The 23,634-nt window shown below is 38.1% G+C and overlaps 1 protein-coding gene across 1 annotated transcript in view; it reads right to left on the minus strand.

Annotated features, from left to right (window-relative positions):
• COLEC10 (collectin subfamily member 10) overlaps nt 1-19,728 on the minus strand; it is a 34,238-nt gene extending 14,510 nt beyond the window's left edge. Inside the window, exon 1 of the mRNA XM_006916595.1 lies at nt 19,489-19,728. Within this exon, the coding sequence (XP_006916657.1) occupies nt 19,489-19,636 (148 nt within the window). The 5' untranslated portion in view covers nt 19,637-19,728. The remainder of the gene's footprint in view (nt 1-19,488) is intronic.
• Nucleotides 19,729-23,634: the final 3,906 nt, after the last annotated feature.

The raw sequence follows: 23,634 nt of genomic DNA on the forward strand, positions 1-23,634 counted from the left end.
ACATTATATTATTTTAATATAACTATATAACATAAAATAATAACTATATTATTTTAAAATTATATATTATATATATAAACTTATTACTATCTGATTCCATGCTTGGGAACCCCAAAATTATAGGCAGGTACCAGAAAACTATGAACAGACTAGCTAGGAATGGGACAGCTGCGAAGCAGTTCCGTGTGAGCAGAGGCTACCTTAGTCATAGGTAGGCCCAGCTCCAGCACCTCAACCAGTCCAGAAGGACTGGATGAGCAGTTTAATGAGAGGTGCCCTGGACTGTGAATCAGGAGCTCCAGAATTTATGTCATGGTAATCACTGGTGAGTTGAGCAAATCTTTAAAAGTCTGTGATTGATTTACTGGCTTTCGAGTTAGACAGATTTGAATTCGAGATTCAGCTCTACTACTTACTCTCTGGAGAAAGCTGGATATGTGACTTCCCTTTCTGAGACTCCTGCAAAAGGAGCTAACACCTATTACAAAGGGCTCTTAAGAGGTTTAAATAAAATGATATGCATAAAAGACTTGGGACCTAATCGGTGCTTAGCCATGGTGACTATTTTTATTTCCTTCTTTTTACTTACTTATTTCCTTCTTTTTACTTACGTTTCCTCATCCTTAATCTGGTAATACCTGCCTTCCCTACCTCTCTCAGTTGTTTTAAGATCAACAAGGTATGCATGTGAACATGCTTTGAAAATAAAGAGCACAACACACGCAAAATTATGATCAGCTACCTGCATTATCACCACAACAATCTCAGGACATGGGGATCCCTTCCATCACCAAAGGAAAGAAGTAAATAAAGTACTTCTAAAGATAAAAATTAAGTGCTTGGGATTAGATGGTTTGAGAGGAAGTTGAGACGTTCATTTGTTTATCCAGAAAAAGCATGACCAGCCATTCTCCGGTTTTTCCTGAGAGTAGAATGTAATGTTATAAGTGAAAGCATAGGCAACGTATGGAAGAACTGGATTTTCAGGTTGTGAGACTGGTCGAACATGGGGACATTTCACACATGACGCTCTAGAATCTCTCTCTGGGAATGGCTTCCAAAGGAGAATGCACAGATGATTTGTGCGATAAGGCCAGAGGAGTGGAGTGGGTTGACTAGGTAGACTGGGTGTTTCTCTAGCTAAAGCTAATAGCGAATGTTTATTGAGCAATTATAATGTGTGGCAAGCCCTGTGCTAATGTAATCATCACAGCAATTCTAGGAGGTGAAAATTATTACTGCTTTATTTTTTGAATGAAAAAACGGAGACTCAACGAGGTTAGGTTGCTTACCTACTGTCGTAGAGTTTTTGAATGGTGGGACTAAGATTCAGCAACATGTGTGTCTCTGCCCCTCCAGATCCACCTGGGCAAATGACTATCCCTTCCAATCTCAGGGTCTGGGACCCTTAGCAGATTGTGGGTTTTTCAGAACTTGGCACCGTGCCAGATTTTTCGGGGAGGAAAGGGGAGATATAAAGAGAATAATAGTTTTGTTCCCTTTTAAACAAGAAAGATAGTGGGGAAGGAAAAAAACACCCAGCTTTTATCTCTGTGACTTCACTGACAGAGGACGTATCCTTGAAGTAGCTTCAACAGTCACTGGCTGAGGGGACTTGGGAAGTCCTTGACCTTTTTTGAGGCTTCTTTCACTCATTTTGTAGACTGGACAAAATAATACCTTTTTTTTTCCCCCCCAGAGGGTTTTAAATAAAGGTGAAGTCAAAAATGTATTTTCCTTCAGGAAGCCCTCTCTAACATTGTCAGGTCAGGCTAAATTTCCCTCTAATTATCTTCATTGTTTAAAATATCACCTTACATTGAGAGAGTCTGTTTTTCTGTGCTATCTTTGTGCCCTGTGGGATGGCTGAGGTCTCACGAGTGATTTATTCTAGCATCTCCAGAATTCGGCAAAATGTTTGGCTCTGGTACTTAATAAACATAGTTGAACTGGATCTATTTTGTGAGCCATAAGATATTTACAAACGTAATGATAGTGTTTATTGAATACTAGGTGCCAAAGCGTTCCTACTATTTGACATGCATCTTATCATTTGATCCCCACAAAACCTTTGAAGTGGATACTATTCTTAGCTCCATTTTACAGATGAGAAAACAGGGGAAAAGAGGGACCCTTAGCAGATTGTGGGTTTTTCAGAACTTGGCACCGTGCCAGATTTTTTCGGGGAGGAAAGGGGAGATATAAAGAGAATAATAGTTTTGTTCCCTTTTAAACAAGAAAGATAGTGGGGAAGGAAAAAAACACCCAGCTTTTATCTCTGTGACTTCACTGACAGAGGACGTATCCTTGAAGTAGCTTCAACAGTCACTGGCTGAGGGGACTTGGGAAGTCCTTGACCTTTTTTGAGGCTTCTTTCACTCATTTTGTAGACTGGACAAAATAATACCTTTTTTTTTCCCCCCCAGAGGGTTTTAAATAAAGGTGAAGTCAAAAATGTATTTTCCTTCAGGAAACCCTCTCTAACATTGTCAGGTCAGGCTAAATTTCCCTCTAATTATCTTCATTGTTTAAAATATCACCTTACATTGAGAGAGTCTGTTTTTCTGTGCTATCTTTGTGCCCTGTGGGATGGCTGAGGTCTCACGAGTGATTTATTCTAGCATCTCCAGAATTCGGCAAAATGTTTGGCTCTGGTACTTAATAAACATAGTTGAACTGGATCTATTTTGTGAGCCATAAGATATTTACAAACGTAATGATAGTGTTTATTGAATACTAGGTGCCAAAGCGTTCCTACTATTTGACATGCATCTTATCATTTGATCCCCACAAAACCTTTGAAGTGGATACTATTCTTAGCTCCATTTTACAGATGAGAAAACAGGGGCAAAGAGAGGTTAAATAATTTCCCAGGGTCGCACAGCTCCTAAGTAATAAAGCCAGGATTCCGACCAGGGCATCCACCTTCCAAGCCCATGTTCTGAACAAGCCGTATGATTGGAAACAAATTCCTGCCTTAACATTTCTGGGTTCGGGATTGCTGTTCTGTACAATGGGACCAAAGATGTATGTCCTGCTTACCGAAAGGCAAGATCAAAGGCAGGCATGAACGTGAAGCACTTTGTGAATCACAAAACCATATGAATGTGAAGTATTGGTGCCATTATTACTATTCCTATGAGCTCTCCCATTCATTTTCAAGTGAGTATCTAACTGGAGGCAGTCAGATGAGTGACTTAGTCATCTGCTACTCCCTGGTGGCTCCTGATGGAGACCTGGGAGGTTGAAAATAGAATTATTATTCTTCTGACCTGTGTGCCGGCATCCCAGCCTGGTGGTGAGTGGGATGCTGGCAGAGATGAAGTAAACAACTTGTAGCCTTGCCTTCAGCTTGGGTCCTAGATTCATTTGATCTCTGGGACTTGCTTTAATGAAAACAGAAGAGAGGTATAAAAGCAAGCTTTGGAAAGGGTCCCCCACATGGCTCACAGTTGTCTGCTTTTATCCTCTTGGCAATATTTCATTGGATTAGTAGGGCAATTTAGACTTCCTTTTCTCCTTTTAAAAATAGCTACTTACGTTTTAAAATTAAATAAAAAACTATCAACTAAAACGAAGTCATTTCAATGTTACAGAAACGGCTTGTTTCGGCCCCCTCAGGCCACCAGCTTGCTGTGATAATCTCTCCAGCAGCATTCCAGCAGAGTGCACAGTTGACCAATTTTTCTTAGGTAATTTTTTTTTTCTTTCCCCCCCTAACAAGCAAAAAGTCTTTTAAAATTGAATTCTAGTTTGAAATGAAATAGCTAAACCTAGGCCAGTACCCCTGCTCAAGGAAAGTAATTATTAAAATTAGTAAATTGGTTTTGGAAATGCTAAAGAAAAGTCACTGGAAACTGTAATTTTCCCACTGCCAAAATAATCTTGTGGGCCGGGGGGAGGTTAGCAATCCTTCTCCTGAGCAGCCTTACAATTAAGTGTGATAGGTGGTATGGTGTCCTTTATGAATGAGGCGAGACCATTGCTTAAAATATACCTTTCCTATCTCTATCACTCCTTTCCCCCACATATGCCAAATGCATCCTCATTGTTAGAAATTTCAGTAGTCATATCGATTATTCTCTGGACCTCTCATATACACCAGCTACACTAGTACGACCGTAAAGTGGGCCAGCTCCCAGTAATTTCCTCGCCCAATGACAACCTCATCATTTCACCGAAACAGTCAGGCCTCCCTGGGACCAGCTACTGTTTGCCTCCTCTCCAGTCACCTAATCTATCAGTCCTTCCTGCCTTCACCTCCCCACACATCCTGAATTCTTTCAGCTCCGTCACGTCCTCACAGCTCTCCCTATGGCAGAAGGAAGGCACTGCACTGAGGAAGAGAGCTCTGCAGCAAGTCACTTCACGTCTCTGTGTCTCAGCCTTATTCAGAATGGAGAAATCACCCTTACTACACAGGATTGGTATGGACCGAAGGAGACAAGACATAAAAAGTGTTCAGCGCAGTGCCTGGCGCTTGGTAAACTCATCTGTTCTTGGTTTTGGTTTGTGTTTTTAAACATACAACCACTTTTATAGTTCTTGTTTTAATGAGACCAGAAGGGAGGTATACATATGACTATCATTGTTATCACCATCATCACCAAAACTGACTTCTCTTTTGAACCTTCCTTTGTATTCAATACCTCAATGCTTATCCCATAATCATTACTTAGTTTTTTATTTGACTATGTGTTTTGTTACTGTTTACTATGAAAGTTTTCACACAATTAATGAGACGTAGAATAAATATACAACCATTATTGAGATTTAATAATTAATATATTGTCCTTGCTTTATCTATTTATTTTTACTGGTGTTTTTTAAAAAGTAAATTATAGACGTCATGGCATATCTTCCTTGAATACTTTAGCAAGTGTCTCTAAAAGATAAGTTCATTCTTCCATGTAAACATAATATCATGGTATCAATCTTACTTTTTAATGGGCTATAGGGACTTGCTAAAGCCATCTTCATAGAGTTCTGTGAGCCCTACATAACTCAAGAAAAAAGAGGTGAGCACTTAGGAAGAGAAGCAGATATTCAAAAGAGTAAACCTAGGTTTCTCTGAAAACAAATCATGACAAATAATTCCATTTTGTCTTCTGAAAGGACTACTAATGGATCGAAAGACTGCCATGACCAGAGTGGTTGGAATAAGATGAATTTCCATTGTCTTTTTCCAACAAGAAGATTCCAGTCGAATCTTCATTCGTAGACAACAGTAGTTCCTGGGGATCTGGGATGATACGCTGATCCTTATTAAATCACTTTCAAGCTTTGTGAACTTAGGTGTGATATTTAAACTCTCAAATTTTCTGTTTTATCTATAACTGGAAATAATTAGAGTCTCTACCTATTCTAAAGTCTCCTGAATTGAGAGTTGTTTCCTAACTCTGAGACACATGGTCTTTTGATTCATTTTAATAGCTTAGTGATGGAATTACAGGTAGGGGCAGCTTATCTGTAGACAAGGGAGATCCAGACCTTGGCCAATCTTGCTTAAGAACAATAAACAACAATATGAGTCTTGTGAATGGAAAAAATATTTACACATTTATAAAATATTGTTTATTTCTGGTCCTACAGTAGGGATATGGTTATAAAGGAACCACGTTCATCTTAGTTCCTTAGAAATTGCATGCCTTTAAGGAGAAAAGCAGTCCCAGGGAGAATCTTATGCAGAAGATAGCATCTTTTAACCAAGATACAGTTTGCTGAGGGACTCAGCCTTTAGAACCACAGGTCTGACAGGACACTCATTCAAATTTCTTCTGGAAGCTTGATGCAATGGACAGAACAGGAGTTTTGTAGTCTTTCATGGGCTGAATTGTGTCCTTCCTTTCAAAATTTATATGTTGAAGCCCTAGTACTTCAGAATGTGACTGCATTTGGAAATAAGGCCTTTAAAGAGGTGATTAAGTTAAATTGTGGCCGTTAGGGTGGTCCTAATTCAATCTGGCCGGTGTCCTTATGAGAAGAGAAAATTTGGACACACAAAGGGACACAAGAGATGCGTACACACACCCCTGAAAAGACTATGTGAGGACACAGTGAGAAGACAGCCACTTACAAACCAAGGAAAGAGGTCTTAGCTAAGAGAGACCAAATCTACTGACTACTTGACCTTGGACTTCCAGGCTCTGGAACTGTAACAACAATAAATGTTTGTTGTTTAAGTCCTCTGGTTTGTGGTATTTTGTTACGGCAGCCCTAGTGAATGAATTCATAGCCACAGAGACCTAGGCTTAAATCTTAAATCTCCACTTAACAGCTCTTTAATCTTATACTAAACAATTATTCTCTCTTCTTCAATTTTCTATCTTGAAAATTGAGATAGTTACATTTTTCTCATGAAGTTACTTGAACAGTAAATAATATTATGAATGGTGACATTTATAGAAGAGGCTCTTGCATCAAGTGTGCCCTCACTGATCCACTAAATACTGAGTGGATAGTGGGTACCTATTGCTTTTGCCTACCTCATACCTTCCGCCTGTGGTTCTGGTAACAGTGCCACAATTTTCTACAGGAAGCCGCATTTGCTCACTTTCAATTCATGTGATTTGAACCTTATCCACAGTAATTGATTTGGCAATGGACGTGTGACCCAGTAAGAGCCAATAAGTCTCATTTTGTAGATAAGTCTCCTCAGTAATTCAAGCAGTTTTAAAAATGGAGACTTGCTTTTTCTTCAGGGGTGGTGAAAGAATAGATGATCATGGAAGTATCTGAATCACCATGAAGGGTGACCCTTCTTTAACAGGAAGTCATTATAGAGGAAAGCAGAACCAAGTGTGAAGGCTGAGTCTTGACCACATCTCTAGAGCCTGGCTATAGCTCAGCTTGAATCCTTCCCTGCTAAGTGGGTCTATAAATTCCCTTTCTCTCTTAGGTTTGTTTGTTTGATTAACCAGTTTAAGTATAGCTTGTGTTTGGTTTCTTTCACTTGCAAACGCAAGCTTCCTTACTAATATAACTAGTAGACACCGATCAGGGGAATAAGAGCCTTGCTATAAGATCAAAACCTCAGGAGAAGATGGGCATGTAAGCATACAATTACTGTGCTAGATGTCAGAAGAGTAGCTATTATGGGAGTATAAAGAAAGAAACATCTAACTACCTGCCCACAACTAACTGCCCCTACCACCATTCTCTCTCAGGAAGAAGTAAATAAAATCCCTCGCATTGGGCCCAGCAGAATAAACTTATATCTCAAGGTAAATGAAAAAGAAAATAAGCTAAAATACAAATTTGTCATCCTATCAGGCAGGCTGATACTAAGATGTTCTCGTTAATAAAAGTTTATGTGGATTTTTATCTTCTGTCCAACTCCATGCATTCTATAGGTCCAGCTCTGTGTCACGTTCTTTACCCAGGAGTCTTCTATGTTCAGACTTTCCTGCTCCCATCTCCTTCTAGAACAGTCAGGATTCATCTCATTCTCTGAAGGGAACTCCCCTCACACTTCACAGCATCCACCACATTGAGTCATAGATAATGGAACAGGTCAGGGATGACATATTATTTTCCCTGTATCCCCAGTATTTGGCCACAGGTGCTTTCTCAATAAAGACTTGCAAAATAAAAGGAATAACACCCTTAAAGACAAGGTGAATGAATGTGAACTTAATGACAATACAGACAAATAAGTTAGTAATTGATTGAAATGTCATTCTCAATAATGGCTGATTAATGAACTGACTTCAGCTTGTTGGGACATCTATGGTGATGGCTTATAATCCAGTAAGTCAGCCCAGGCAAATACACAAATCTTTCTTACTGCTCCCTCCACCTTTTTTTTTTTTTCCTTTTTGTAATTTGCTCGTGTATACCAATATTACCGCCATGCTCTAATCTCCCAGGCTCAATACCCTAACTGGCTTTGACTGTTCATCCTTCCTCACTCCCATCTTGACTCTTACTTTGTTCTCACATCCATCTTTTCTTTTTCTGCAATACCTACTTCCTTTATTTTACCTCTATTTTACCTAGTGCTCATATTCTAACCCCTGCTCCTTGCAGGTGATCCCTAAATGGTCTTCATGGTGATTCCAAGTGCCTAGAATAATGTCTGTTCAATGAATAGTTGCTGAAATATTGGTTTCCTTGGATCGGAACTTGGCTTTTCCAAACCATCTTGCAAATTAATCTTTATAAAATCACATTTTCATTATAAAACTGGCCCATTCAAAATGTTTCAGCAGTTCATCTATGTTTATAGGCCAAGTCCAAACTAATTAGTCCAGCGTTTGGACCTTCACAGACTGGTTCCAATGGAATTTTCTGGCTTTATTTTCTGACATTGACCTGCATTACCTTCTATTCCTGTCCAACTTATTTATTCATTGTTCATTAACATGTCTTTCAATTCATGCCTCCATTGAATGGCATATGCTCTTCTCTCCTTTCGAAATTCATCTCGAGAAAAAAAGTTATAAAAGAAAAGATAGACATATAGGACCATATGAGAAATGAAAAGTTTTTACATGATATAAGATGCCACATAAATATATAAAATTTATAAACAAATATATGATAGACAAGGAAAAAAACAAACACTAAGACATAAGAATTATTAATATTCTTAATATGCAAAGAGCTTTCTCAAAGACAATAAATAAAAAGATGATATACAAATATAAACAATAAATGATAGATGAAAAATGTCCAGGCTCACTAAAAATATGTATATATGTAATGTCTGTTATAGTTTGCTATCAGATTTACTAATAATTTTAAAGATCTAATCACATCCCAAGATGCCATATATACAGAAAGCATTAATCATTGTTTTTGGCAATGTAAATTGCTACAGCGTTTCTGGATAATAACCTGTCTATATAATTAAAATAAAAAACCCACACACTAATTTAGGGAACCTAAATTACAGAAATAACTATAAGAACAAACGTATATATGAGATTGTTTGTAGTGGCAAAAACAAAAACCATGAACAATCAGAAAGTTTATCACTATGGGACTGATGAAAATACAAGCAAGAATTTTATGTAGCTACTAAAAATAATGAGATGAGTGAGTTAAAAAAAATCTTTGGATAAGGAGTGAGCTCTGTGTTATACTATGGAAAGAATGTCTCTTGGAGAATCACATACATGTGATCCCATTTAGAACAAAGAGTAAATGAGCAGAATAAATATAGAGACATGTGTTAATACCAAGCTATTAATTAATGATGGCTACGTGGGAGAAGTGGGTCTGGAAGGGAAGGGTGACAGTGAAAAGTGAAATCATTGACTTCGTTTTTGTATATATTTTGTACATATTTATATAAGTTATGCATTATAAGAAGCATGAAATAGTCTCAAAATTAAAAAATAAGTTATGAATAATATAGAGGAACTATGTCCTTCTTTCCCTTTTAAGTCCTGCCTATGAAACTTATCTCAAATTAAATTCTAAATTCTCTGAACTTATTGAAACAATTATTTCCTTAGCAATTCACCATTGGGTTCCTTGTTACTGCTTCTTAGTCAATGCCTTGAAGTATTATTTAAAAATGCGTCAGTGTGTAATTTTTTGTATAATGTCAACTAGTTAGAGTGTAAGTTCCTTGTAATAAGGGCAGATGTTTCACACTTTATTCTCTAGAGCTATTCTATTCACAATTTGTTCACTCATTCATTCCTTGAACAAATATTTATTGAGTTTCTATTAGCTATTAAGTCCTGTAACAGGTCCTAGGGATGCAGCACTATCTCGGAAAAGACGTGATCTAAGTCTAAAAGTTTGGTGGGAAGGAGGCACCGAACAAGGTCTTAAAAATGTCATGAGCGTTAGTAAAGGGAAGCTGTTGTGTTTTGTTGGCGGCTAGCAAGGTGAGCTTTTGGAAAGATCAGTGATGTAGGGGTGGAAAGACTTGGCCTTTACTCATGAATCCTCGTCTCTCCTCAAATGACAAGATAACATATCAAATAAGGAAATAAAATGAAAGTGCTTCTCCAATATTACTGTGCTTAAACAAATGCAAGGAAGCGTAATCTGTAATGAAAATTGTTGTGATTAATTTATTTAACAATAATATCACTGCCGATAATGATAACAGCTAAAATTTTCAGGTGTTTACGACTATAGCCCAAGTCAGGTCATTAATATGCGTGACCATGACGTCAAACAATCTCTTATTTGGGCCCCATCAGTTCTAGGGACCCATGAACTTCATTCGCCCTTCAGCTCGTGTCTGTGTAACCTAGCAAAAAAAAAAAAAGTGAGGGTTTCATGAAAGCTACAATCTTTCCTACTTGAATTACAAAGAACCTACGCTTTGTCTTCAGGCTTATTTGATTTAAAAAAATAAAAAATAGCACTTGGGGCCTGCAAGTCTTTTGTAGTCACTGCATGTCTTAGTAAACAGGGAAGAAAAAAAAACTAACATTGTACTTAATGAAAAATACAACATTAAGGTTTGTTAGGCAGGTTTTCTTCTGTCTACATATATCATTCATTATTAAAATGTGTCCACAGCCAAGTCAGTAGAAACAAATGCAAGGAAAAATCTATCCACCCAGGACAAAGTGGCACACTTCTGCAATGCAATGCAGTGATTAGGAGAACCTGATCTGGGATCGGGGTGCTTAGTTCAGGTGCTGGCTCCATTACTCACTGGCTCTGATATTTTAGTGACCCACTTAAATTCTTCAAGGCTTAGTTTCGTCGTCAGAAAATTTGAATCATTAAATATCTCTCTCCCAGTGTTGTTGAGAGGAGCCAATGTGATCATGCAGACGAAGGGCTGAATGGTGACCGGAACATGCCGTGAATGCTCGAGAAATATTGCAGCATAGCAGTGTCATCCAAAAGGCCACCTAAAACTTTTAGCCCTTTGAAATTAGAGGGATAAAAAGAAGCCAAGGGAAAGCGATGCCTCTTTTGGCCCCTGCCTCAGCTGTGCGGATTTGCAGCAACCAGGCTGATGCATATTTTTGCTCCCAGAGATTTGTGTTTCTGGCACTGAAATGTTTACAACACTCTATAGCTGTAACACACAATATTCTGCCTAAAAACCCTTTCAGTATGAAGTGGGGCAAAAACAAATTTAAAGAAAAGAGTAGTATTATTCTTAAGTATAAGTAATAACTATGTAATCCATGGACATCCCAACACTCTGTGAAAATGGCAGTGTCCTCCCTGGTGACTGTCACTAAATGAGGCAAAATATAAAAACTATGACTCAGGTCTATAGGTCACGTGATTGGCGTTTGTAGAAAAGAAATGCCTAATAAAAATGTATGACATCTATTTCCAACTGCCCACTAAACTCTTTCATCTGAATGTCCACAGGCAGCTCAAACGTGGTTAGAACTCATTACACCCTACTAATTTTGCTTCTGAAATCTCTCTCCAATATAACCCCTCCTCTGTATCCCAAAAGCCCTGATTAATCCCTTATTTTTAATTCACATTCCATCAGGAGCTTCTCCCACCCTTCAATCTATCTTCAACTCTGCAAGAGATTTATCTGCCAAAACACAAATATAATTATGTCATTCTCCTACTCAAAAACTCTCATGGGCTCCTTGGGTTTAAACTATCATTTAGCTGGTCAAACCTGATATAATCTCACAACTTTTACAAAACAGCTATGAAAACAGAAAAAAGAAAGAAGGAAAGAAAAAGAAAAGAAAACCCAAGATACAATGAAAATTAGGATAACAAAGTGTATAGAGTTTCTGTTTACACTGAAGCCACTGGAGCTAGAATAGGGAAAATAATCCTGTGCTCTATCTTATTAAAAGATCGATCCTATTTACCTAAAGGAGGTAGGATAACACTTAGCTCCTCTTCCTGTGGACACCCCTTCTCTGAGATGCAGTCTCTACTGATCGGAAAATGGATTCAATAACTTTTTTGCATTAATGGCAGAGTACTGTGCCCTAACCTCCTACCCCACTCACATTTCTAATTCCAAAAAGTAAGACAGGAAGATATATAGGAGAACAGGCTGTGACATGATACATTTTGGGAAATTCAGTTCCCACTAATTAAGCCTTACAGGCAGGTGTGGGAACACCTTGGCAGCAGTAAATGCTGGAAATTATGGTTTTGCATATGTTCATCTGTTCAGACTAAAAATATTATAGAATCAGGAAGAGGGAGCAAGAGAACAGTTCTATATTAGTGCAGTTGGGCCACATTAGAATAACAACAACACGGTATTGGCTGCCTTGATCATGAGAAAACATAAAAAATATGTAAATTAATAAAAAATTTGAGCCCATCTTAATTTGGAAACTATAGCGTCACCTGAGGTTACTCCAATCTAGAAGCAGGTCATATCCCTTGCTTTGAACACTCTACATGAACTTTATTTCAGTGTATCTGGCTTGTATCTATGGTCTAGTACCAGCTTTGCCCCAAGATCACTGGTGGCATTGTCCAGCCTTGCTATTCAAATGCTAGGGTGACACTGATAAATCATTTTGACATAATCAGTTCCAGAGACCCTCCTCTATGGTATATCAAAGTCTCCCAGTCTCTCTGGGGACTTTCATTTCAGTCTGAAGCATACTGTCAACACGTGCTGCCACTCTATCTCCCACCTTCTCACTGGATAGACAGGCTTCCTCCTTTTGGTTGGTCTGTCATTTTGTCACTCAGTATGTGATCTGACAAGAGAGAGATGACAACTTTGTCTGCTTTTGGACATGAATGTCAAAATATTTTTTCTAGATATTTGTTATCTCAGGCCAGACAGAACAATGCCATTTAGACTGTTTGCAATTGCACCTAATATTATAATGTCTTGCACACGACGCATCTCCAAATCTCATAGTTCTTGAAGTGCAGAGAATGATGAGTCACCTCTTTGAGAAATTTGGTATCTACAGGATGTCTGACCTCTTATTGAGGTATGGCTGATTTTGCCTAAGATCATTTAAGAGATTTTAGCTCATCTCATCGACTGAGTTGATTAGCATTACTTCCTTCAAGGTTAGGGAGGTCAAACAGGCATAGGATTTCTCTTCAGAATACTTGCTCACAGCTGTGAGGTTAGATCACATGCAAAGGTAGTATGCTTTAGTTTCTTTCTCTTTAAATAGGGATAATAATTTCTACGGTATGTTGGTGGAGCTAAAGCAAAATAATGGATAAACCATGCATTCTAAAGACTCACATTTGTATAATTTTTTTTGACAGATACAAGTATTGTCAAGTGGCCACAAGAGACATTAAATGATGCTTCCAGAGTTTTCAAATCAAGAACAATCACAATAAATAATTTAAAAACAATGAAATTATTTAGACGCTACTTTACTTGAGTTTCAGAGTGTCAGGTTTTTACTCTGTATATTTACAACTCATAAAAGAGCAGAAAAAGCTATAAAATATAATTTAAAGAATTTTGTAAAATTATAGGGTGTTGCAAATCAAATGTGGTACAAAAAACAGACAGACTGGTTATGGGTTGGAATATCCTGAAAAGAGATGGAGAGGACAAATAAAATCATTTCTAACAGGATTGAGGAAGTTTCCAGAAGTAGAATCACATGAAGACAAATAAGAAGGGTGAGAAACAGATAAGTCGTGTCTGGTCTACTATGCATATTGTCAATGACCCAAGGCCAACAGAACTGCCTACCTGTGGCATAGACAATCACTAAAGGAAAACATCCCTTAAAGAAAGGGAAAAAAACCCAAAAAACAGGAAAAACACTCTCATTCTCCCTTTGGGTTTTGCTAATGTGTGGTTTGCTAATATTTACAGAGTCCTTAAGGACAGTGCTAAATGCTTTATGTGTCTTAACTCATTGCTTCTCACCACAGCTCTCTGCAGTAATCACATGATTGTCAGCCCATGTTACCGATGAGAAAACTGAGGCCTGGTTTTGTGTGTCTTAACTCATTTAATCTTATTACATCCCTAGTGATATTTATAAAGTCATTATTCCCAGTTTACTGATAAGCAACACCAGGCTCAGTTGGAGAACTACAGAAAGATGGCAACATTACTGAAAAGAACAGGTGGTCTCAAGTTCGTGAGCTATTGAAGAATAAAGGTTGACTTTGCAGCGAGACTAAAAATAGGCAGGAAAATGCAACAAGGAGCAGAGATGGTGGCATTTTCCTGGTCATTTCTATTTGTTGAACCAACTTTATAATCCATGAGCCTTTCTTTAGGGAGGAAGCTTATGATGACTAGTAGTAGCAATAGAAGCTAATAAAAGAAATAATGGTAGCTAAGCTATACACTAAACATGTTTTAATTTTCAACGTAAACATTTCAGACGGACAGTATTATTATTGCCACTTAAAAATGAGGATGTTGAAGCTCGAGATCACATACATAGTAAGTGGCGGTGTTCAAATCTGAAACCATCCATTCTGTCTCCAAACCCCATGATCTTTACCAACATGCAAGTACCTATTACTATGGTCTTTCATAGTGATTGATATACAGCCAAATTATTATGTAAGAGAGTTGAAGAGAAAAATGGCATGAGTCGAGGTTATACCCTTATTAAACTGAAACAAACTAATATATATATATATTTTTTGGTCATTACCGGTCACTACCTCCTGACTCATCTTTGCCCACACTTTGATTGACTGGAGTTTTATTCTTCCCTTCCTGACATAACCTTGAAATATTTTCTTGGCATCTACCCAAAGAGAAAAGGAGAGAAAAAATGGTTTTGTACACCCACACAGTGAAATACAAAGTTAACAAAAGACAAGCCACTTAAAAATCTGGTCTCTCCTTATGCATAAAATACACAATAAAACTCATAATGAAAGAATCCATTAATTAACATAATTAATATACAGGTTTTGGGAAAATACCCACTTCCTTAACCTCTCGGATAAAGTCACCAGAAAGAAATCAGCAGCTTAATTTATATCAAGGTGACCGAGTTAAAACAATTCTGTACTATGTTTATATATTGACCTCACAGAACTTCTTTTCTAATATTAATTTATAGCAGTGAAGGAAGGATCATTTCATGCTTAATAATAAAACGTGAGAACAATGATATAATGTGGCAGAATGGAACAATGACTGGCTTGGGAATCTGGAATATGAGCTCTAGTTCTAGCCCTGCCACTAGCTGGCAGCTGTGTGACATAGAATAAGTTATTTTACTTCTCTGGGCTTTAGTTTTCACCAACATAAAAATAACTGGAGTGAAACCGAATTATCTCTGAGAGTTACTTTACAGGGAGTGAGACTTCCAATTTGAGTGTGAAAGCGATCCTGATGTTTCTGGCCATCTGTTTGCGGAAGTCACAAGAAGGCCTGTTTGGAGGCTGAGAAGGCTTCTGGGAAATAACTCAAGTTGTGTCAGTTGCTGAGATCCAGAGCCATGTTCAGGAAAATGGGGGGTGGCCAGATAGAAGTCCATTTCCTGGAGGCTAAAGGGTTTGCTGAGAAAGAAATGATTCCGGATAGAGGGTTGCTCCACAGGGCTTCCTTTATGGCAAAGCTATGCACTTCGTGCCGTCTGGCACTCATGTGTGTCACCCGGTCCGTCTATGCGTGAGCTCCATAGTGACCGATAGGAGCTTTAAGTAAAAACTGAGGTAGCTCTTCCATTCTCCCTATAAAATACCGTGATGCTGTCAGCACTGCTTAGGGGACCCAATGGTTAGAGGGTTTAGGGGGCAGATTAGAGCATGGAGTCAACCAGAACCGCACTGAGTTCCAACTTGCCACTTTCCAATTGTGTGGCCTTACCCTAGTGGCTTCTTAGTTCTGAACCTCAGTTTCTTCATCTGTCAAATGATAATTGTCGTGTTTTCTTTCTCAAAGTCATCCAAAGTAATTAAATTTCAAAATGTCATGAAGCGCTCACACGGTGCCTGGGGAATGCAACCCTTCAATATGTGTTGGTATCGCTGATCCCACCACCGCAACTGAGGTTGTCATTAGAGTCACACTGAAGGGAAGAGACAGCTTCCCCATGAGTCCGTCACGGGCCACTGGGTGGAGGAGTCATCATGCTCACTTGTAGGCGCTGTAGCATCTTCAGAAGCGATGGAAACCCTGACTTATTGAGCGAAGTGGTGTGGGGTTAGCAGCCAGGCTAGGCTGACACAGGGGCATCAGTGAAGCTGTGGCATGTCATCACTTTCAGCATGTGTTAGCATCCAGTACCACGATGAGCTAAGAAGTTGCAAGAACCGCACGTTCTTAGGCATTGTCTTATCCATTTCTTATCAAAAAGGGGTCAATGGAGTGTGTTTCCACGACATTGCGGTGGATGTCATGGAATGACACTGGACTCAGAGTCAGAAGGCGAGATAAATTCACGCCGCATGACTGCACTGCACCTGCTCGCAAGGCTGCGGCCACTCTCCTTGGCCTCTGGGTTATTGTTTTCTTATCTTTTCTTTAAGTTTAAAGCAATGGCTACCATGCCGGACAATTGTGAAAATTCAACAAGATAGCATATCTCAAAGATCCTTGGAAATGGTAAAGCATCACCTAAATAAATATCTCTTAACTGGTTTTAAAATTCTTTTTAACATTTCTCGTTAGTTTCCTAGCATTGTTGTTTTTAAGTAAAACCACTAGAGGTCAGAATTTCACACAAATTGTTTAAAGATCCCACCGAGGTAGGAAAGAAAAGAGCACATTTTCCTACAAAGCAGCATAAAATAATGAATTTAAGGCATAGAAAGAAAAATAAGGATGGCCTTCAACAAAGAAGTTTTGATAACTGGAACAATGCTTATTCTTAAAATCGTTATTCAACAGACTTAGATAGGAAGAGGAAAGAAAGGTAAATAGAATTTAAGTACCTATTCATGATGTCTAACACAGCTTAAAGTGTATATTGATCGTCTTATATCATTCTTAAAACAGGTCTATGATGAAGGCCCATTTTACAAAGAAAGAAACTGAAATATCAGTAGATAGAATAACACATCGAAGACCAAACAGATTCAATCCCATGTCTTTCCACTAAGTCATGCCTGGGAAATAATGTAGTGAAATATGATATCTCTCTATGGGACAGCAGATTATATGGCAGGTTAGCATACCTGGCTCCCCACCTGCAACTCTTAATAATTTACTTAGTTCACAATCTTCCAAATGAATTTAGAGAAAACTCCGCGTATTGTCTTTTTCTCAGAATACCTAGACGTTTCTGAGCACAGTGCTGGTAAATACGATAGGGCAATAATTAGCCATGGAGAAAAGTATAGACCAGTTTAATCGTAGGAAAAATATATTGAGCAGAAGAAACAGTCCTTTAAAATGTTTAGTTGGCCATCAAGGCTTTTTTTTTGTTTTTTGTTTTTTTGTTTTTTGGTTTTTGTTGTTGTTGTTGTTGTTGTTGTTTTCAGTTTTAGAACTAAATATGCAAATCTGCCTTGTTCAGGGGTGGGGAAAGGCTGTTATTATGCTTACAAAGGAATTAGATAGGGTAGATCGCAGTTTATAACCTGATAGGAGAGTTTTAAGAAGCACAACAACTACATCTTGTTTTTCACTGTATGTCCAACATCTAACACAGGGCCTGGAGCAGAGGAAGGCAGTGAAGCGCATTCCCATGATGCTGCATGTGCACATACAGGCAATTTGCAAAGGAAAAACGGAGTTAACTGTGTCCTGACTCCATGGGTTTGCAGTCTAATACCCAGCTTGAAATGGAGATACATGTTCTAGGACACATTCTTTCTTAGTTTGAAACCTTCAGTATCTCACATGATGCTTGGGACTTAGTAGGTCGTCAGCACATTCCCAAATCATGGAATTACTTTAATAAGAAAAGAACTGAGAATCCATCTGATGCAAAGTTCCCAGGTTCTGGGGGAAGAAGAAGAAATCGTACCAGATCAATAACAGACCTGGCTCTGACACTCAGGGTTCAAGAGGCCCCTTTCCTAAGTCTCGCTTAGGAGCGCTCGCTTCCTTACTCTGTCACATTTCTGGCTTGTAACCGTCATGTAATTTCTACACAGGCTCAGGAAGGGGGCTAAAGAGGTTTCCATTGTTTGAAACCTTAACGGGGTTTCTAATGGGAAGGTGGAGGTTTCGTGGTAAGTAATGAAATGAGGGGAGGAAGTCTCATGGTGGACGCTCTGCTGGTATCCAACAAATTTTATTTGCCCTCTGTTTTCTCTCCTAAATCATTTATTTCTCCATTGCTCATGACACTAATATATATTATTTAATGCATCTCTTGTGCCTAAAATAGTGCTTGGCACTTAGTAGGTATTCAATGTGTGTTGGCTGAATTGGAATGAATAGAATTGTCAGATTGAAATGCATTATAATTTGAACACTATTTTAATAACATTTCCTCCATTTTTCTTCCGGTTTGAAAGTTGCAGTTTCTCTGCAAGAAAAATTGTTTTAACAGTGCAGTTCTCAATTGGTTTTTTTCCATTTGCGGGAACAAGGAAAATTTTAAGTTTTAGCATTTTCCATGACACTCTGGGAATAACACAAAGCTTCCTATACTCTATGGAAAGTCAGTAATGGTTTTAAGTAATTTACTTTATTTCTAATCAAAACCTTCTTTTCTAAACATTTGCCCTCATATTATGCATTTAATCATCCAAGAAATTATTTGGAAGCCCCAAGGTCTCATTGTTCTCCCTGCATTTATTTTATGGTATCAGAGGTTAAAACTTGGATTGCAATCCTAGGAGGAAATTAATTCACTGATTAAGAAAAATGCACTTTAAGCAATACGCATTTAAATAACTGACAAGCTTGGGTGATGTGTTTCTGATTTTTTTGAAAGACCTTTTTTTCTACTTAAAATTTTAAGCATCTGCAGTTCTCTCACCCTATAGCCTGGAGAAATAGCATGAATTACTAATGAGGGAACACCAATCTGCACTGCAGTGACCACTTTTAAACCAATGGGTTAGAGCTGAAACCAGGAAAACAGCAGCATTTTTTATTAACCAGTTGCTTGAAGCACATTTAGACCTTGGCTCTACTTGAAAAAAGTTTTGCAATATTCTATCATCCTTCAGCTGAAGGCACTTGGCCCCAAAGACTACTTTCAAATAAAGAAATGTTGATTTGTACACTACCTCCAAACCTTGACAAAATTTTTCCTCTGCACTGAAACCCAGGAGCCCATTAGTTTATGAAACATACAAAAGAGTTAATATTTTCTTTACCGAGATTTTTGTCTAGTACCTTTACCAGAATCAGGATGAGAAAGGAGCTGGAATAAAAACAACCCAAGATGCTTTAAAGGAAAGGATTCCCGAAGACTAATGTCTTGCCGTGGATCTGCCCTAGAGCCGAACAGAAGAGGGACCTGGGTGAGCTCCATCACATCCTTGCCCCGGGGTTCCACCCCCTCCAAACATTCTCTTACCTAACATCAAAGGAGATCGAAAAATAAGTAACAGGCCATTGATTTTCCAAAACAGAAGACAAGTGGGAGGAACTCGGGGAGGGGAGGAGAGAAAGTCGCAGTGGACTAGAATGGGGTTGAGAGGTGAAGGAAGAGAGCTTACTTATTATAGATTAACATTTTATTTTTCTTTCCTCACCTTTGGGTCCTGGTGAAATCGTGTGTGTGGCACAGACTTCAGTGGTAGGACGACTATCCATGTCCAGACCCAGCCCTTGAATTTGCAAGAGAAAGAGTACCAGGAGGATGAACTGGTTTCTTCGAAGTGGGACTCCAAAGCCACCCATTGCTGTAGTTCTTCAAAAAAGGGTCACCCAGAAGCGCCAAATAAATGGCTTTATTTTAAATAAACGCTTTGCTTTGGGGAAGAGAGTGAAGTCTCTGGAGCACACATTCCTAAAAGGGCTGCGAAGACAAGAAGGAAGCACATCCCAGGTTGTTTATTTTCTCAGTATTCCAAATGGACCTTACATTATCCAGACTGTTTATTTTCAAGTGACAACAGTTTATTGAAAACGATCTCTGAGCTAAACACTCAAGTGTGCAGGTCAGTAGAAACATTCCACAGAACAGAGACGATAGAGATGCTTTCTGCTCAGCACACGAGCTGACAATTTAATTCTCAATATTGCATTTAAGTGCTAGGCTTCCAGAAATATTGAGCCAGAGAGTTCTTGAGTTACCCACGTGTGTTATTTAAGCACTATGCATGGCTCTGAGCTTTTTCATAAGAAAATATTCATTACTTGTTTGTGACAGTCGAACAGCAAAGCTCTCACTACTCTCCATGACCTTCTATCCTTCTCTTGCTACAAAGAATTGTCTTGAGATTAAACCCCAAAGCAAAGAACACCAGCTTTACTGCAAAGCAATCTGGCAATATGTATCAAGAATATTAAAAATATTTATAGGCTTTGGCCTAGTAATTGCTTTTCTGGTACACTACCTCAAGGAAATATTCTGAAATGTGGATAAAGCTTGATCTGAAAACGTATGGCAAAAAGGGGGAAGGGGCATCGATTGCCTAACAATACGTTAATGGTTGGCAAATCTTAGTAAATACAAACATGTGAGAGAGTATGACATGACAATTTTATTAAAATGATGTTTGTAGCAAGTTTTTGATAAAAAGAAAAAAGCTTGTGGTATTGTTTATTAAAAAGCAGGACAGATATAGATAATATAACTACAGACATAGGTATATGTACAATGATAGAAATAGAGATTTCTCTCTACATTTATCTATAGTTTATGTATCTATGTATCCATCCATCCATCCACTCATCCATCCATCCATCCATCCATCCATCCATCCATCCATCCATCCATCCGCCTGCTTATCTGTTTTGTTAACTCATGACCTGTATAAATAACTTATGCTTAGTAAGATACTGAAAAACTAGAATCAGAATCACATACAGCAGGGAGATGCCTTACCTTCTGTATTCTTGAAGAAGCATGTTGGGCCTAAAGAGTTTTGGAACTGCTTTCCTTGAAATTGGAAAAGAAGGACCTTACAGATCCTGGTAAGAACTAATAGTTATCCTTAAAATATGTCATTACAAGTAAATGTCAATCTAAGAAATATAAATGTATTTGTTTCCTAGAATTTCTGTAACAAAGAACCACAAACTGGGTGGTTTAAACAACAAAAGTTTATCATCTCACAATTCTGGAGGCTGGAAGTCTGAGATTGAGGTGCTGGCAAGGTCATGATTCTTGTGAAGGTGCAAGGAAAGGGTCTGTTCCAGGCCCCTCTCAGCTTCTGGTAATTCCTTTGCTTGTGATAGTGTATCTCCAGTCTCCATTTGGAGCTCTCCGTGTGTGTGTGTGTGTGTGTGTGTGTGTTTGTCCCTGTGTCCAATTTTTTTTTAAGGAGCATGCCATTCATAATGGATTAGTGCTCACTCTAATGATCTCATTTTAACTTGATTTCCCCTGTAACAAGCCTGTCTCTACATATGACTACATTATGAGGTATTGAAGGTTAGGACTTCAATGTATTAATTTTGTTGGTTGGGGAGACAGAATTCAACTCGTACCAGTAGACATATAGTATGACTTAACTGATCCTGTCATGAGTAATACAAGGACAGGGAGGGAAAGAAACTGGCATTGATTGAATAGTCATTATGTGCAAGGGTAGGGTTAGTCTCTTAATTTATCTTATTTAAACCATAAAATAGTGCTGCGGAATATATATAAGTAATCTCCCCTTTTTGCAGACAAAGTACCCCCAGCTCACAAAAGTTAAGCAGTTGGCTTAAGGTCACTGCGATGGTTAATTTTATATGTCAACTTGCCAAGTATTTGGCTAAGTGTAATTTCTGCAAGTCTGCTAGGGTGTTTCCAGAGGAGAATAACATTTGAACTGGTGGACTGATTAAAGCAGAGGGCCAACCTCCCCCTCCCCCCCCAAAAAAAAAGTGTGGGTGGGCCTCACTCAATCCTTTGAGGGTCTGAATAGAACGAAAAGGTGCAGAAGAATTTTCTCTCTGCCTGACCATGAAACTGGGACTTTGGTTTTCTCTGGCACTTGGACTTGAGCTTACAGCACCATCTCCCCTGGTTTTTGAAAGAAACTTACTCCATTTCCTCCCCTTTTTCTCAGGCCTCTGGACTCAGATTGAAACTCTGCCACCAGTTTGCCTGGGCCTTCAGCTTGCACACAGCAGGTTGTGAGATTCTCAGCCTCCATAATCACGTGAGCCAAATCATTATAATAAACCTTTCTCTCTCTAGATATGTAGATGTAGGTATGTAAATATACACAGATATAGCTATTAATATAGATATAGATATATCTTGTTAGTTCTGTTTCTCTGGAGAACTCTAAGCTATCCATTGAAAAAAGAACAAAAAGAAATTTGAATACAAATTATTTCCAAAAATTCCTGCTTTAAAATGCTATTTGGCTTCCATAAAAGTGAATATTCTTAAGCTTTGAGGATGAATTAATTTTCACACATGCTTTTGCCATGTTAACAGTGATAGGAAAATAACGGGAATTAGTAGAATGATGTCAGAAGCCTCAAATTCCACATTTGTCATAAACAGATACTTGACAGAGCACATTACTCAACTTCAATTGCCACAAAGCATATAAAGTAAGTTTGAACTTGATATTTAATGTACATTCTGAATTCTATGATTCTTCAAAAATAGGTATTCTTTAAGTTTTTTTAGACTCTTCTAAATCTATTTCTTTCATTTCGTTTTCAAGCATTCCTTGGCACACGAAAATACATTCATTACATTTATATATAGAAATCCACTGGTAACAGTTTGAAGCACTATTTTTCCTGTTCTTTGCAACCTCCTATTTTAAGACCCAACAATGCATATAAATAGCTTACTATATTAATGAATAGACTATTACACCAAAATTTAAATTGGCATAGATTATTCATCACATATTTTATACATAAAATATTACTTAACATTGAGAATTTAAAATTTCTAATATTATTTATATAAATAACACTATGATGAACATCTTTAGACGTCAATCTATGTATCCATTACCTCTGAGCACTGAAGAAGACAAATGCATATGGCAACTCACTAAATGCTGGGAGCAACAGAATATAAAAATTAAAAGAAAATAAAAAAATAACTCATATATATTGTAGCCATATAGTGCTCTTCTTTCTACAGAGACTATGGTCTCCAGGATTTATTTTTTCTCATCTGACTTAGAAACTACAGTTCCCTTTCTTTCTTACTGATAAATATGAGGAGCTTATAAATAGGTGCAAATTCAGAGAAGAGGACTTTCATAGACCATAGATGAATGCCCTACTTTTAGCTAGGGTTTACCAAGAAATGTGATCTTAAAAATCACTTTTCAGCTTCAATCTGCATGACTGGAAAAACACTACTGTCACTAAGAAACGTTGGTCAAAGAAAGAACTAGTTTTGAGGGGAAATAATGTGGCTAGTAAGTTGAGAGGTCAGGGAAATAACGGGATGGAGATTACAGGCAGCAGACTGGAACACAGGTATTGGTTCTAGGGGAAAATCTAGAAGCTGAGATTTCGATTTGAGAGTCGTAGGAATAGAGATTATAGATAAAGGTAGTTCAAGAGTATAGAAGAAGCTCGAGTATAAATGTGGAGAGAGTATATATTCAGGGGCCAGAAGGTAGAGGAAAGGCTAGCAAATAAGTCAGGGAGAGAGCAAAATGTCATGTAAGCTAAAGGACAAGAAATTTTAAACATATAATGGATGCTAATTAATGCATAGAAGCATCAGATGAAGGTTGAGAACAAGCCTTGGAATTTTG

This window comes from Pteropus alecto, unplaced genomic scaffold, assembly GCF_000325575.1.
Source record: "Pteropus alecto unplaced genomic scaffold, ASM32557v1 scaffold164, whole genome shotgun sequence".
NCBI classification, from domain to species: domain Eukaryota; kingdom Metazoa; phylum Chordata; class Mammalia; order Chiroptera; family Pteropodidae; genus Pteropus; species Pteropus alecto.